We start from the raw sequence: 16,682 nt of genomic DNA, 5'->3' as shown, positions 1-16,682 counted from the left end.
ATCTTTGATAATGGCCCCTACCTTAGAGATACCAATGGTGTCCCAAGCCCCAATGCCCTCTAGTTTTGCAAGTTCTCGGAGCCATGTCCCTTTCCATAGAGATGTTTCCTTAGTCATTCTATTTGCCCATCCCAGTGTTTTGGTCGCTTTGCACAAGCTTTTAGGCTTACCTTTGTTGCAGGCAGGAGTCTCTGCCCCCCCCCCTATATAGGTAGTATGTATGTGTTCTGTGTGCGAACAGGGCTCTCTCAAGACTGAATGTAGGGTGGACATATAGGGCCTAAATCCTATTGTTTATGTTACTAATTAGATGTGTTGCCCAGTAGTAACCGTCCACTTCTGGCAAGGCCAGGCCCTCCACTGTACTGGTTTATTTGTAATGTTTTAAGTGAAATACCTGGGTTCCTCCCATCCCATAGTAGGATCATCAACTCTTTGTTGATCTATGTAAATGTTGTCAGTGGGATCAGGTAGTATGTGTTTTGAAGTATGTACAGTAAATAGCGTGATCATTTTAAACAAAACTGCACGCCCGGCCAATCAGAGAGGAAGACTCCTCCATCTAGCGACATCCACCTGGATTTAGAGCATGAATCTACCCATTTTCCAGTAGAGGCATATTTCTTTCTGTAAAGTCATAAATATTCCCAGGTATTTAAACACTTCTTCTAACACTCTGAGTCCAGAGGGTAGCCCCATAGACTCCGGTATCTTATGGGGGGTATATTTCACAGAGTTGTCCCAGTTGATTTTGTAGCCCGCATAAGAGCCATATTCGTCCAGAATCTGGCAAGCGCCAGGGTGGCAGTCCTCGGTTTGGTTATGTATAGGAGGATAATGTCAGTGTACAGGGATATTTTCTCTGTCAATTTGTCCTCTTCTGCCACCCTGAAAACCTCAACCCCTTGATGGTGACGTATCTTACATGCCAGAGATTCTATTGTTAAGGCAAACAGGAGTGGTGACAAAAGGCCTTCCTATCTGGTTCCCCTACCGATCTGAAATTCGGTAGACACTTTCCCGTTAACCCTGACAGTGGCTACGGTGTTTTGGTATAAGATTGCTTCCCATCTCCGGTACTTAAAGCCAAACCCAAATGTTATCAATGTCTGTTGAAGAAAAGGCAAATGCACTGCATTGAATTTCTTCTCAGCATCTAGGGATAAAAAGATGTGTGGTTCTTGTCATGTCTGTACCAAGTTAAACCAATTGTGTGTGCACTGCATGTTGAGCTCCCAGGCATGAAAACCGATTGGTCTTGATGGAACAACAAGATGATAACCTGTAATAAGGGAGCGGCAAGGATGTTGCCCAATATTTTGGTTTCAACGTTAATCATGGAAATGAGTCACATCTGTCCCTTGGTTTCCCTTCCTTAGGGAGGGCAATTATGGTGGTCTTTCGGAGATCCGGGGGCAGTTCTCCTATCTACCCCACCTCACTGTACATGTTTATTAAGTGCTGGATAAGGAGCTTTGTGTACCTCTTGTGGAGTTCAGTTGTGATGACATTTGGCCCAGGTGTCTTGCAGGCATGTAATTTCACGATGGCAGCCTGTACCTGTTACGAGGCCACAGCCAAGTCTGAAGCTGTGTTGTCATAGGGTGCATTCCCCCTATCTTCCTCGAAGGCTTCAATGGCCATCGCCAGGGGGTGGGAAGCTTCAGATTCTGTGTCCAGCTCATCTCCTGTAGCGCACAATGGAGTGAGACGTGTTCTCCCTTCTCTTCGGGCTCCATGCCATTTCTTGACCACCATTTCAAGCACTGCAGCCGGGTCATGTACCACAAGTCTAGGGGGGGGAACCAACTGGCATGACCCCCACCCTACAGACACTCATCTGTACTCTGGGATTGGCTCTGGCCGGATGGTGAAAGTGGCGGCAACCGCTGGAGCCAGACGCATCCTGCCACCCTGAAGGCCCGCAGCCGCTGGCCTGTAGCTGCTTCTGGCCCAGAGCCAAGCACAGTTCGGGGCGCGTCATGCCCACGCCCCTGCTGACCTGGCTGCTGGTCACTGGAGGCCCTGACGATCGCCCCTCTGACCGAGGGGCTGTGGCTTTTGGCGGCTTGGGCAACCTAATTGAAGAGACTTGGGCTGCCTTGGAGACACTAAAGGTGATGGGCCTGTCGTTGCCGTCGGTACGATCATGCACCAAGGGATCTACCCTCGGGCGGCCTGGTAAGCACCTCGGGCCACCGCCTCTGCACAAGACCTCGGGGTGCCGACCGTTGACCGACCTGGGGCCGTGAAGAACTCAGTGAGGCCTAGTGGTTTGGCCTTCCTGGCATGGTGGCGCCCCCTGCGCCTAGAACTACCTCTGAGAATAGTTTTGGCCTCCTTCTGGCCCCTTGCCTCTCTGGCAGAGTGGGGGTGGATCCTAGCGTCTTGATGCCGCAGGAGTGAGGGACTTCAAAGAAGGTACGCCGCGCCTATGGACTGATGGGGGCGATTGGGACCTCAGGGACCCCCAATACAAAACAGTGCAGCCTGAGTAGGCGTAGGGCCTTTGTCCTGGCCCTACAAAGCAAGGGGAAAGCCCTGCTGATGTCCCTGGAGCGACTTAAGCCTTTTTGGGAGCTGGGAGCCACCAATTGTGCGCCACCTGGACTGATGGTCCTCATTCATCCCGGGAGCGACAGGTGCCCTCTGCTTCCTGGCAGACCTGGTGGAGCACTTGTGAGCCTTGGACCCCCCCCCCCCAAATTCTGAGTGCAACTACATTGAGGGGGGGGGCTTGGACCTCTGCCCCCCTACAGCGTGCAACATGGACAATTAAAGAAGGCCACTGCCTGCTAGCACCACTAACGGACACCCAGCCACCATACTGCACCCTAACCCCACCTGCCTCACGGCCTGACTCACTTGCATGGACCTCCTGCGCACTGCTTTCTGGATGCCACCCCGCCTGGCGCTAAAGGGCAACTTTTCTCCCAGATCTAACCCTCAGCAAAACCAACACTGAGAGGAGACATGCAAAGGTCCCAGGTAAGTGGACATCCGGTGACACCCCCACTTACCTGTTGAAGAAGCCCATTCTTGCCTGGTGCACTGTCCGTGTACTGGGGATGGGTGTTCTCCTCCTCTTTGACTATGCCACGCACTAAGCTTGCTAAAGAGGTTCCACTACCCTCACTCTGGAATAAGCCTGGAATGATGGATAAAGACAAACCGCAACCTTCTCACGAGGAGCCCAACATGCCTCCCCCCACGGTCACAGTCACACAAGACTACATAGCACAATTTCAGCAGGAAATACGCACGGAATTGGCTCCACTAAAGCTGACCTCAAGACATGCATCAAGTCACCGAGATAGGAGAGCGGGCCGGTGACCTAGAACGCGCAGTGGATGTGTGTGCAGAATATCAGGAGGCACTCTGGAGATGCATTGCTACCCTTGAGGAACAACACATTGAGCTTCAAGCCAAGCAGGAAGACCTCGAAACAGGGGACAGTGCAATAACATTCGTATCTGAGGGGTGTCTCGGGGACCGGGCGGCACCGATATTATAGCATTTATGGCGGCTCTTCTTTAATCAGTCAGGAGAGACTCTGACATCCCTCTGCCCACCCTAGATCGTGCCCACCAAGTGGCCGGTGCCCCAGGCAGTGCCAATGTATTCCCTGATATCCCAACCAGCCCTGCATTACTTTACGGAGGAGGCCATCCTCCACGTTCTCGACAAAAAAAATGACCTGGCTTTCCAAGGGCACACGATACAACTGTACCAGGACCTCTCCACTATAACGCTCCAACACAGACAGGACTTTAAAGCAGTGACAGACAAACTACGGAGCATGAACATCCAATATCAGTGAGGGCACCTGTTCGCACTCCTCTCCATGTGAGGGTGCAGGAGGCGCATGCTACGTTCCCTGCGAGAGGCAGAGGACCTACTGGGCCTTACTCCACCTACCACTGAACGGCACTCTGCCTCCGAAGGCACAGCGCCCAAGCCCTGCTCTAAGCCAGTCTGGACCACCGATCACCATCAACACTCCAACAAAAGCCCCAGCGAAGCAGCAGCTCTGGAGACCAAAAGAGAAATCATACACCACCTGCCCCATGGCTCCCATTCGCTCTCCGACTGCGTCTTCACCAGACACCCCATGACCGGGGGCCTATCATGACTCTACTGAGCCTCCGCTATTGAACCACACTGGCGCCATGGCTGCAGCCCTCAGCATGTACTGGTGATAAACGCACGCTCTTCCCTGGTAGCAATCATGGCTGCCGCTCTCAATATGCACTGATGTGGCTGTGAGAGACCCGGATAGACATATGCTCTCCTCCCCGAGCTCTGCTGCAACCTGGATACGATGACCCCCACCCAGCGATTCAGGATGCGAGAGGGCGACACCTCAGACGAGACACAGACACTGTGGTGCTGGTCTGTGTGGCAACCGGTCGCACGAGTTGGACCTGACCGGCCCCCAATTGTTGTTTATTGTTCATTAATGGTTTTCTTTTTCGGATCTGGAAGCACTCTGGTATCTTATTCTGCCCTGAGCCCCCTCACCACACCTATACTAGCCCACTGATTGTAGGCCCGCTTGGCAACAGACACAGAAATTCCCTCCTCCCACAATGTTTTTCCCTAATGGTAATTAAAATCTCTCTCTAAACATTTGTAGGCTCAATTCCCCAAGCAAATGCAAACAGATTTGGGGTTATATCCTTCACCATTTCCAAGATGTAGTTTTCCTACAGGTGACAAACCTGAGAGGAGTGGACAAGCACCGAAGGGCGCACCTGTGCTATCCTTTCTGTTACTGGGCTTCTGCTGATACTAAAAGGGTGGGAGTGGGTATGCCCTGCAAGCCTACTTTAGGGTGCACTATTACAAAAGCAATAAGGGATAGATAGGGACGCTGTCTCGTTTTAAATCTCCTTAAGGGGAAGACCAAGCTCACCATGCTGAACCTATATGCGCAGAACACATCTCAAGAGGCCTTCATCCGGCGTGTCCTCAAGGAACAGCCTCAGGGGGTCGAGGGGGACATGATAGTTGGAGGAGACCTCAAATTAGTCTGGGACCACCACCTACCAGAGAACGGGGGAAATGTCAGTGCCGCTGAAAGTAGAAATCACGTCCCTGGGGCAGTGGATGCCTGAAGACATATGCACCCTGACACTCAGGATTTCTCCTTCTACTCACACACTCACTCACTCACATACTCATGCATAGATTATATACTCATCGCCCATACCCTTCTCCGTATACTACAATTGCCGAAATCTCTGACATTTCAATTTCAGAACATGCACACATTGCTCTCTACTGGCCACGGCTGTCTCCTTCCACAACGAAGGTGCCACAAAATGGTGTTCACCGCTACAACTTCTCTGCGATCCGACAGACATAGCAGAGATACATAGAGGCATCTCTGACTACTTTACTCATAACACCGAATGCAACGTCCCTCTTCCTGTGTTTAGGGACGGCTTCAAAGCCACAGTATAAGGAATCATTTCCTCCATTGCTATTGCCTGGGGCAGGGAGACCAGACTTATGGAGGACGGCATAACCACTGAAATTGCGACCCTAGAACAACTGGATAAGGTAAACCCCACTCGAAGGCAGAAGCAACAGCTAGCTATCCTGCGGGGGCAACTGCGGGCACATAGAACCAATAAAGCTGAACGGTCACTGCTGGCTCTTAAGCAGGGCTACTACGAAGGAGGCAACAAAGTGGGTGCACATCTGGCCTGCAGGCTGCATCACCAACAGGCACGTCCCTACATAGCTAACCTCTGCACGCCAGACGCCGGGTGGGCAATAACAGAACGCGATAAGCGGCTTACATTTCTGACCTATTATCAAACCATATGACCCTATACACTTGGCATGTAAATCTGTCCGAGTGCGAATGGGCCCCGCTCCACCCCGGCCACACAGAGGAGCTTGATGGCCGGGTTACTCTAGAAGAAATCTGACTGGTCTCCTGGTGGTCAAATCGCCTAGGCCAGATGGACTACAGGTTAACTTTTACAGAGTCTTCCTTCCTGAAATAGGAGATCACATGCTGCGGCTGTTTAATTGCTTTACAGCTACCTCAGGCCTGATCCCGACCATGGCAGAGGCGGAAATTGCATTATTATCCAAACCGGGCAAAGACCCGACCCTATGCTCATCATACCGCTTCATCGCCCTTCTTAACACAGATGCCAAAATCTTTACTACAATTCTTTCCTCTAGACAGGAACACTTCCTCCCATCACTAATTGATCCCAACCAGGTCATATTTATCCGAAACCCCCAGGGTGCGGACAACGTGCGCAGAGCAGCCCAACTGGTGGAGGAGGTCCAGCGTCACCAGATACCAGCCTACCTCCTGTCGCTTGACGCAGAAAAGGCATCTTAAAGGGTCGACTGGACCTTTCTCCACTCCGTCCTCCAGAAAATAGGTCTAGGCCCCACAATGGTTAGTTGAATCATGGCCTCCTATGCTGCACCGACAGCAGCGATATGGATCAATGGCCTTGTCACACACCCCATTGCCATAGGCAGAGGAACCAGACAGGGGTGCCATCTTTCACCCCTGTAATTTGCATTGGTGGTAGAGCCCCTACCGATAATGATACACCGAACTCAGGCGATCACAGGAATACCCTTCGCAGGCCACATATGCACAAGGTCAACCTCTTTGCGGATGACCTGCAACTTACCCTGACTCGCCCTGATCTCTCGCTCCCTGCAGGGGTGACATGTTTGCACACTTTTGAAGTGGTCTCCGGTTTCGAAGTCAATATGGCAAAATCCAGCATCTTAAACTTGAATATTTCATCCACGGTCGTGCCAAAGTTGCAACAGCTAGCCCCCTTCACCTTGCCTTCTACACTCAAATATCTAGGTCTCACCCTAATGGCCACATTAACAACCTGGTCAGCAGCCAATTGGTCCCCCCCATGCTGTGTGCTCACTGAGGACCTTAGACAATGGAAACACCTATCTGTCTCTTGACTGGGCAGGATCAATGTTATTAAAATAAATATTCTCCCTCTGGTCCTGTACCTCTTCCAAACCCTCTCCACCCCACGTCTTCACGATGATATACAATGATTCCAACGTGAGTCGAGGTCATTCATCTGAGGCGGGAAGAAGCCTTGAATCTCTACTACACTCTTGATGCAAGCTAGAGAAAGAGGGGGACTGGCGTGCCCCAATCTTTTGGAGCACTATTGGGCGGCACACCTGCACTTTATCTCTGCATGGGTGGCGCACGAAAGAGAAGCCCATTGATTTCACATGGAAAGGGCAGTAGCCTGCAGGTTCCTGTGGAGCCTAGCCTGGCTCCCTAAGCATGCTTGCCCCATAGCGCGTACGCAGTAACTCCGACTAAAACAGTACTTGAACTTTGGGACAAGCTGGAAACAACATGTGAGCTGACCACCTTTTCCCTCTCGGAACACCCCAATCTCCCAAAACCCAGACTTCCCGCCTGTTCTGTCCCCTCAAGCCTTCAGGGCATGGACCGATAAAAATTGTCGGACACTAATGGACCTTTTTCGAGTAACCACATTAAAGACATTTGAGCAATGTCGAGAGGAATATGGCCTCTCAGGTACGGCCTGGCTAGAATATCTTCAGCTATGTCACTGGGCACTCCATCCCACGACCTACCAGCGATCATAACACCCCTACGCCCCAGTTGAGATACTGGTTCGGACCTATTGCGGGACGAAAGGACTTATGTCTAATACATATTGCACACTTCAGCACTCCACAAACATGCCTACACACTACTACCGATCCCTATGGGGTACAGAAATTACAGAAGAATTCACACCTAAGCAATGGGACACCTTGTGGCGAGATCTCCCCAAAACATACCGTAGCCTCTCCCTGCGGGAAACAGCTTATAAACTCATGTACCGATGGTACTATACTCCTTTTCGCTTGTCAACCATCTTCCTGAGTACCTCCCTGATTTGCTGGAGATGTACACGAGATGTGGGAGACTTTATCCATACATGGTTGACATGCCCCCTCAGACAGACATTCTGGAAGGAGATCCTGAGTCACATTAAGGATGTTTTGGGTTACCCTATCCCCGCCACCTTCCTCACAGTTATCCTGGGCCTAGGGCCCGAGGTCCTGACAGCCCTGACTGCCACAGACTGGATACTCACTAGCCACCTGCTCCACGCAGCGAGACAGCTGATCGCCTTAACTTGGAAACAGCAATCCCCACCCTCCCTCTCACATTTCCAAATAGGTAAAGATTTACACGTGCGATCGCTCCTGGGAAACAGCAGCAGTCACAGGTTCCCATGTGTAAACTAAGCCTGAAATGCGTTCCGAATACCAAAAATCTGAAAATGGATTCCAAACGTGATGGAAAACCAGAAGGCGTACATTGTGCCTTCTCATGAGAATCTGGCTCTGTAAGAGGTTTAATAGGCAGTGTACGTCTCATTACGATGACACACATTCGAACTTGCGCTGAAATAGACCGAAATCGTGAAACTGACATGACAGCATTTTCTTTATAATTATAATCGACAGAATGTGGTTTCCTACTGGGAGTATGGGAAGACACATGAACAACGGTGCATACAATTTGCCATGGGAAGTAAATACATGCATTCATCTATCGTTGCAATTATTTTCGCCAACAGTCTCAATGAACCATTTTAAAAATACGGACATAACATTTATTACTATATTTTGCACGATTTTTGTAAACTCAGCAAATCTAAGTTCGTATTTTGACAAACATGCTATCTTCATACAAATGCAGGGGTAGATATGAGCTCAAAGGCACCAAACAATACAGCTATGTTTTAGCAACTGGCTGCACAGCGCCCAGTGCTGTCCATTGCCACGCCAATGAGTCCTATACAGGCCAAAGCTCGTGATATCGCGGAAAGGAATGCTGCTAGCCACTTCCCATTAGGACACCAGGGACTGGGCCCGATAATTTTCAGCTTCGAAAACGTCGCATGGCTGACATTCTGCTGCCATCGTGAGTCCACTTTTGATATCGCAGGTACTGACATTGCATAGGCCAGGCTCAATGCCATATTAATGTTTGATGAAGTTCAGATTATAGTGTACTTTCAAAGCCAGCGTTGCTAGTCCCCCAAGGACGTGCGTTTGCTTTAGCATGAAAGAATGGAAGGCTGGTTGCGATTTAAACCTATGCGCTCTAGTTACACAGATTTTTCACAGCGCGATACATTCTGAACCTGAATACAAATTCACTCACACCCCACTCTTCAAAACGTGCCTGAATTGAGTGTAGGTTTAGCTGATGCCCACATAATCATGTCTTTTTAACATGCCAGCAACACAGAGACATATGTAGCCGGCATTGAGGAGACAGGTTATAATCCTAACTTCTTTTTACCATTTTGTAGTTTTTATAAAGCCCTTTTCATAAACGTTGAGTCCGAAATATTATGTGATAAACTGTCCAAAAACACACTCAAAATAGAAAATAATGTAGCAAATATTGACCAATTTCACTCAAACACAATTTGTATATTTAGACAAAAACTCGGCTTTTTTTCACTATACGCTTACAATAAAGGCAGCCACGGAACCTCTCGAACTGTGCAACCCAAACATCAAGTCAGCTCTTAGCCTACTCAATCAGGAGATGGGAAAATCCACAGCGGCCCGCCCCCGTGTGATTGCCCAAATCGTCGTCGCCTCACTCCATTCTTCCTACATCCCAAGGCATACAGCCCGACCAACACAGAAGATGCAAGGATGAAGAAGGGATAGAACCAGGGATAGAACCAGGGATAGAACCAGGGAGCGCCTGCAACTCGCATGAAATGGTCTTCAATTAAAGAGTAGAGCAACACTCGAAGCAACAAGCACATATCAACAGCGTGTCACTTTTCCTTTAGCAACAGCTGCACCAAGTCTTCAAGAGCACACAGCCTGCTTTCTATTCTGAGAACAAATACACAAAGAAAGCCATAGAAAGCGCTTATCTTTACTGCATTCAATACAAAAAAATACACAGCACCCGGACTTAACAGGAATTGAAAGGACCAACAGCAAGTGTGTATTTTAATGAACAACATCATACCATATCACTAAAGCATGAACAATTGTGTGATTATATTTGTCTAGACACGTGATTTATGCAAATACACGAGGCTAAACCACTGCTGCAAGTCTGGAGGGAACCTCTTGCATTTTAAAGTATTTGCAGTACAGGTGATTTGATTTCCAGTTCTCACATGCATTTGAAATGATTAAAAGTAACACTTTTGGTAAATCTGTTCGTTGTCTCGCTACAGTGAAAACTGTTCGACTGTGAGGAAACTGTACCCAATCTCACATGAAGCGGTCCAAAAGGTAACTGCCTATTTGTAAAAGAACCACCATTACAACCAGAAGAGCTATGCCTAAAAGAAATAAAACACTGCAGACAGGACCTAGAACCGCCATTAAAAAACGGCCTCCAGCTGGCGAACTGCACGGCAGCATCTCACCCACACAACACAGTGATGGTCAAGGGCTCGAACTGTCTCACCCTGCGGGTCGTCTTGTCCAATGCAACTTTTACGGTCATGCACAAGTGACTGCATTTGCAATGTATATCACCAAACTGCTTCATAGAGCACGGAAAAGCATTTTACCTTTCACGCCACCGAATGGTCCAAACGTCATGTTGCATGCCGTGCGCTGCAGGTTGTGTTCATACATAAGCTTAATCTGATGCTGATTGCCATGTTCTACGTTGCCCAATGTTCCTTTAATAAAAAACAAGCACAAAAAAGTAACATGAATCTTTGGTTAGGCGTGACCTTTTTCTATTCAAATTTGTCAAGAGTTTTATATTGTTGCAATACATGACAATAGGTAAAAGAACAAACTTTAATTTAATATTCTACTTGCTTAAAAAAACACCAAAATGCTTCTAAAATGCAGATTCTGGTATAACAAAAGACTTCAACTGCTTTTGCTATCATCGTATGACATTGTAACAAACATTTTTGGAAGGTAATGGAAATACATTTAAAAGCGTTTTCTGTACTAGGTCTTTCATTTGCACACGTGAGGTTCACATATGTTACCTTTTCAGCCTGTGTAAAACTATCTGAAATACCAGAGTAAATAAACAATTGTGTACCAAGTGTTTGTGGCCACAAACTAACCTCTCAAAATTACATTCCGATATTTATGCATAGTAAGAAAGGTTTGCAAACAAAATAGCAACATCGCATTTTAGTGGTAGTTTTAGATCAAATACACGGATGGAAATTTCCTAGAAAAGTGGCCAAACCAGATTCAAAGAGAAACCAGCATTGCCCTGTCCAATAGTTTTGGATGAATTATACTGAAAATCTTCTCCATCTTAAGCATGATGGTCATGAGATGGAAAGACGAACAGGGTGCAGAGGTCTGTGGGCTTTGGTGGATGGGAGCACTGGTGTGATGTAGAGTGCTGTGAAAAGGAGTCAAGGTAGTGGTAAGATTTTCCTGCTATCAGCTGCCAGCTACCACAAGCTACCATCACCAGCACCACCTATACAGACGTTCCCACAGCAGCCACATGGAACACCTCCCATTCAAGATACGCACCACAGAAAACTTCTCCCTGGGTGAAACCCTGTTATACAGACCACCCAGACTCCACAACAATTTCACCAGTAACATCACAGACTTTGTTGCACACCTCGTCATCAAAGCCAGCACCTTCATCCTCTTTGGAGACCTTAACTTTCACTTAGAAGACTGCACTGACCCCAGCTCTATGGCTTTTCTAGAAAATCTCACTAACCTTGGCCTCATCTAGCATGTTACTGATCCCACCCAGACCGCTGGACAGCTATTGAACCTGATTTTCTCATCAATCAGCAATATCACAGTCGTCAAGCCAGCAACTATGACCTGGACAGACTACGCCTTCGTCAGCTTCAGTATACAGTATGCCCATCCTGCACCATCACAGAGCCACCACAGGCCTCGAAAAATCATAAAAATGTTACTAGACCTGCAGGTTGAGTAACCTGAATAATCTACTCAACCTAAATGTACTTGACCCGTAAACGGGTCTCAAATTGTGTGATCCTAGCCAACAGAGTCACGTTTTTCTTCATTCTAACAAGTGCAAATTCAAATATGTGATTTCAGGTTTCTGCTGTACAGAAAACATCTTTTGTTTGATTAAATATGTGTTTGCTCTATGTATAATAAGAATCTAGCCCACATATAGGGAACACATGATCCATGACTTGCCTCTTAGTTTACCAATGGCATTACCATCAGGGCAGGAGTGTTTCTCAGTTTTTGTTTAAACACTCACTTTTAATAAGTATATTACTAAAGCATGATGTGGTAGCGCACTGTCATTTACAAACAGTAAATTTCCAAGAAATGTCCAAAAACCCTTCCACTTACTTGCAGCTTTACTGACAAAACTATATAATGTATTAACAATAATCTGTGAAAATTGGGTTTCAAAAAACATATTTATCAATTGCGCATCACCAAGTAAAGTGTTCTGATTTGTTTTCATCCTATTAAAATATATTTTTTAAAATCGTACCAGAAGTACAAAAATGGGCTTTCACAACTATTAAAATATATTTCAAAATGTTTGTACAGTTGACTTAGTTATTTAAATACTGTGTGTTAGGAAGAATCTGACACTCTACAGCCTTTCATTTCACACTTTTTGTGCAGCAGATCAGGCAGTTCACATTACAAAATCCAGGAACTCTGCAGACCAAGGAAAATTAATTATAAGAAGACAAACTGACTTTTGACCTTTGTCTCTGAACACAGAGCAACTGCGACAAGATAAGAACAAGATTTAAAGTCATCTTTATTTCTCCTTCACTTTCTGGATGAACAGAACATCCTGTTCTTTGTCAACTCCTCAGAAGGGGTGAGTAGGCCGTAAAATAGCTCGACCTGATCAAATATGACTCACCATAGCGAGTGGGCAAGTAGATTTTTCAAGGCCTGCACCACCACACGAACCTCCTGCCAGATTTAGAAAAGCAACTCTGAGGAGGAGTGGGATGTCGTCCTTTCCAAGCACCAGTCCAAGCACACCAGCGTCTTGCTGGAAGTCAACAAAAATGTGCTAACACCTTGGCTCCCCTCAAGTGTAACACAAAGGTAAGAGCTGGGCCACAGACCAGCTGGTACAGATAGGAACGCAGGCTGAAGAGACACCACTGCAAGCAATTTCAGCACAAATGGACAACAAGTGAAAACACCAGAGAAAGGAATCTTCAAACCAGCCCTAAGATGCTGCCACCAGCAGATACGGAACACGATCGCATCAACACCAGCACTAAGCAGCAAGGAAATCTTAGCCATCATCAAAGATTTCACCATGTCTCCTGCTGCTTCTAGCAACATCACCTCCTCACAAGACATTTGAAACAAGCTCTCGGAATTCTTCTGTGACAAAATCACCATCTTAATCCAAAATCACCAGCAACTTCTACCCTCAAACAGACCCTGTTACTGCTGCAACTCAAATTCTCATCACAGCTGATGAACAAACTTTGACCTCGTGGACTGCTGTCACCACTCTCAATATCACTGCCATCATGAAGACCATCCACTCAAAGGATCCATATGAACCTTGGCCCCACCACACCTTCACCAAAGGACTCCTACCAATCAGTTAAGCACTAACACCCATCCTTAATGCCTCCATCAACTCAGCCACATTCCTGGCCACCTGTCAATGTGACACCGTCATGGCTCCTACTCAAGAAACCGTCGGCTTACCCAGCCATGCTTTCCAACTATAGATCAATTTCATTCCTACCACAACCGGAAAAGGGCAAAGGTCTTGGAGAAACTAATCAACCAACACCTCACCGACCACATCAACAACCACCAGCTCCTCAAAGACATGCAGTCAGGATTCAGGCACAACCACAATACACAAACAGAACTCAGCGCCACCACAGACAACAACCATATGATCTTTGACAGAGGAAACACAGCAGCCCTGATTCTCCTGGACCTCCCCATCAGCATTTGACACAGTCTCACACCCCATCCTCATCAGGCACCTGCACAAGACTGGCATCCAAAGATCCGCTGTCCACTGGATCTGTTCCTTAACGGAGAGAACAGAAGCTGTCAGCCTGTCACCTTACTCCTCGGAAGCCCGCAAACTCATCTCCGGAATCCCTCATTTCTCAATACCCAGCCCCACCCCTTCAATCCATACATGATTCATCTGGCCAATGTCATCCACGCACACAACATCCTGTCCTACGCAGCCGACACACAACTAATACTTATCCTCTTGGAAAAGGCCCCCTAACACAAGAAACAAGTTCACTGCCTGAATGACCAAAGTCGCTAACTGGATGACAGCTAAATGTCTCAAGCTGAACATGAGCAAGACAGAAGTAATGATCTTCAGCAAGAACACCTAACCATGGGACTCCAACTGGTGGCCGGCCAAACTCTGATCCACAACCAATGGCAGGAATCTCAGAATAATAATCTACATCAAACTGAACATGACTGCACAAGTCATCACTGTCACTGCATCCTGCCTCTACACCATGGAGATGCTGAGGAAGATCTTCCAATGGCTCCCAAACAACACAGAAAAACTGTCATTCACACCTTAGTCACCAGCAAGTTGGACTATGGAAACACCTCCTACGCTGGACCATCATGCAACACACTAGAAGACTACAGACCATCTAGAACTCTGGAGTTAGAATCATCCTCAACCTCCCACACAATTCACATTGCATCACACCTCAGGGAAATACACTGGCTTCCAAAACACAAATGAGTTCAATTCGAACTTCTAACACACACAGTCAAGGCATTCCAGAACTTAGGCCCTACCGATCTGAACAGTCACATCTTTTTTCTCCAACCATTTAGACATCGCCTCTCTGCAGGACTCCTACTCGGCAACATTCCACGCATACACAGAACCAGATCAGAAGGACACGCGTTATCTTACATCGCTCCTAAAGCGTGGAATGTCCCCTCTCTCCACTTAAGAGCCTCTTTCACTCTTCTGGAATTCTGCAAGAAGGTGAAAACCTGGCTTTTCAAATAACCAATGTACCATGGGTAGGGCTAGAGACACACCTTCTCAGCGAAAGGATACCCTCACGGGTGATAGAGCGCTTTACAAATACACATAACTTAATAATGTGGACTAGGGTTTCTTTTAAACATTTATTCTTCCCAATTGATAGCTGTTTTCTATCCACAGCTAGAGCTAACCAGTGGCCTTCCTCACTCGGTCCAACCATTGCCTGTTTCTGTCCTCCTTTTCCTGTCCACCCATGGTCATAAAAAGTAGAGCCCAGTATCTGTTGCAGGGCTCTAGGGTCTTTCTCACAACCCCAACACTCTGTACCCTTTTGCCACAAACATGATAATATTCCTGGCAGGATCTCAAAGTGTTGAGTCTATGTTCATGCCATTCACAGCTATTTGCAGGAAATCTGGGTTCAGGATTATGTTTTCAGCTATTTATGAAAACATGAGGGGCTGACTGAAGTGGATAATTTTCTCAACATCCCTGTTTCGGATCAAACAGTGCAATCATTCTTAAACTAAAGAAGAAGACACGTGAAAAGTCTGTCGCACACAAACATTAATGCAAATTGATTTTTACCTGAAACTGCATATACACATAACTTTCGAGGATGTAGCACAGCCAGATGAAGCAGTTCTGTTCCACTGTCAAAAACAAAAGAACAATATTATGAATGTGTGTTGCAGTAAACCCTGTCACAAAACACTTTGACAATATTCATAAGTCTACCATTCTGCAACAAATTATTCTACAAGTACGTCTCATATTAATGCCACCATTTTCAATTTAGTTCAAGCAAGCTAAGATTACGGCCAATCATAATATGAAAATGGCAGAAAAATGGGCTGTGTCCCCATTTTGCATTATCTGGGAAATCATCACCTGTAATGTAATATCATTCTATTATTAATTCAGAGAACGCAATTTTATATTATATCGATACACGTCCTTCTGTTGGTATTCAGGAATTACGTTTTGTTTTATCAGTAGTATTCGTTCTTTAGCTGTGGCTTTCCCTGAATATGTTCACACTATAAATAAATGGAAATATCCAATACAAAATACCAACTTGCTTAACATCTTGTGAACATTTAAATAGCACCAGACCAGAAATTTAACCTGGCTGAAATGGTTCAACACACAAACCTAAAAAAGTAGGTATCAATGCAAAGTATAATTAACATTTAATATGAGGCTCGGACGCAAGCATTAGGCTTGATCCAAAGTCGCTCACTACCAGCCATGCAACATAAGAAGATGGTTTAAAATAACAAGTTACTTACCTTCGGTAATGCTTTTTCTAGTGGATACAGTAGCTATCTGTGGATTCCACAAGTTATGAATTCTCCCAATGCACCAGCATTCGACAGAAATGTTTTCCTAGCTCTCCACGTCGACGAGGATGTCACAATTGCTCAGCTCCGCATGCGGCTCCGTCTGATGTCATCAGAGCCATAAGAAGTCTTTGCCAGCATGCTGACATCAGTTTCACAATTTTTTACCATGCCTTCGAGGCAAACAGGTGAATACTGACATCATATATTAAAATAATTCTTTATACACATATATGTACATATATATATACATATATATATATATATATATACATATGTATATACATATATATATATATATCCATCCATACATCTATACATACATATATATA

General features: G+C 46.4%; 1 protein-coding gene across 4 annotated transcripts in view; it reads right to left on the bottom strand.

The window, feature by feature from the left end:
* BBS9 (Bardet-Biedl syndrome 9) overlaps positions 1–16,682 on the bottom strand; it is a 1,749,160-nt gene that overhangs the window by 1,634,085 nt on the left and 98,393 nt on the right. For all 4 annotated transcript variants that reach the window (XM_069215484.1, XM_069215483.1, XM_069215485.1 and 1 more), the window contains exons 4-5: positions 15,596–15,660; positions 10,605–10,718 (exon numbers count right to left, since the gene is read on the bottom strand). In XM_069215484.1, coding sequence (XP_069071585.1) covers positions 10,605–10,718; positions 15,596–15,660 — 179 coding nt within the window. The remainder of the gene's footprint in view (positions 1–10,604; positions 10,719–15,595; positions 15,661–16,682) is intronic.

Source organism: Pleurodeles waltl, chromosome 2_1 (genome assembly GCF_031143425.1).
Source record: "Pleurodeles waltl isolate 20211129_DDA chromosome 2_1, aPleWal1.hap1.20221129, whole genome shotgun sequence".
NCBI lineage: Eukaryota > Metazoa > Chordata > Amphibia > Caudata > Salamandridae > Pleurodeles > Pleurodeles waltl.
This window is presented reverse-complemented; position numbering and strand designations above follow the sequence as displayed.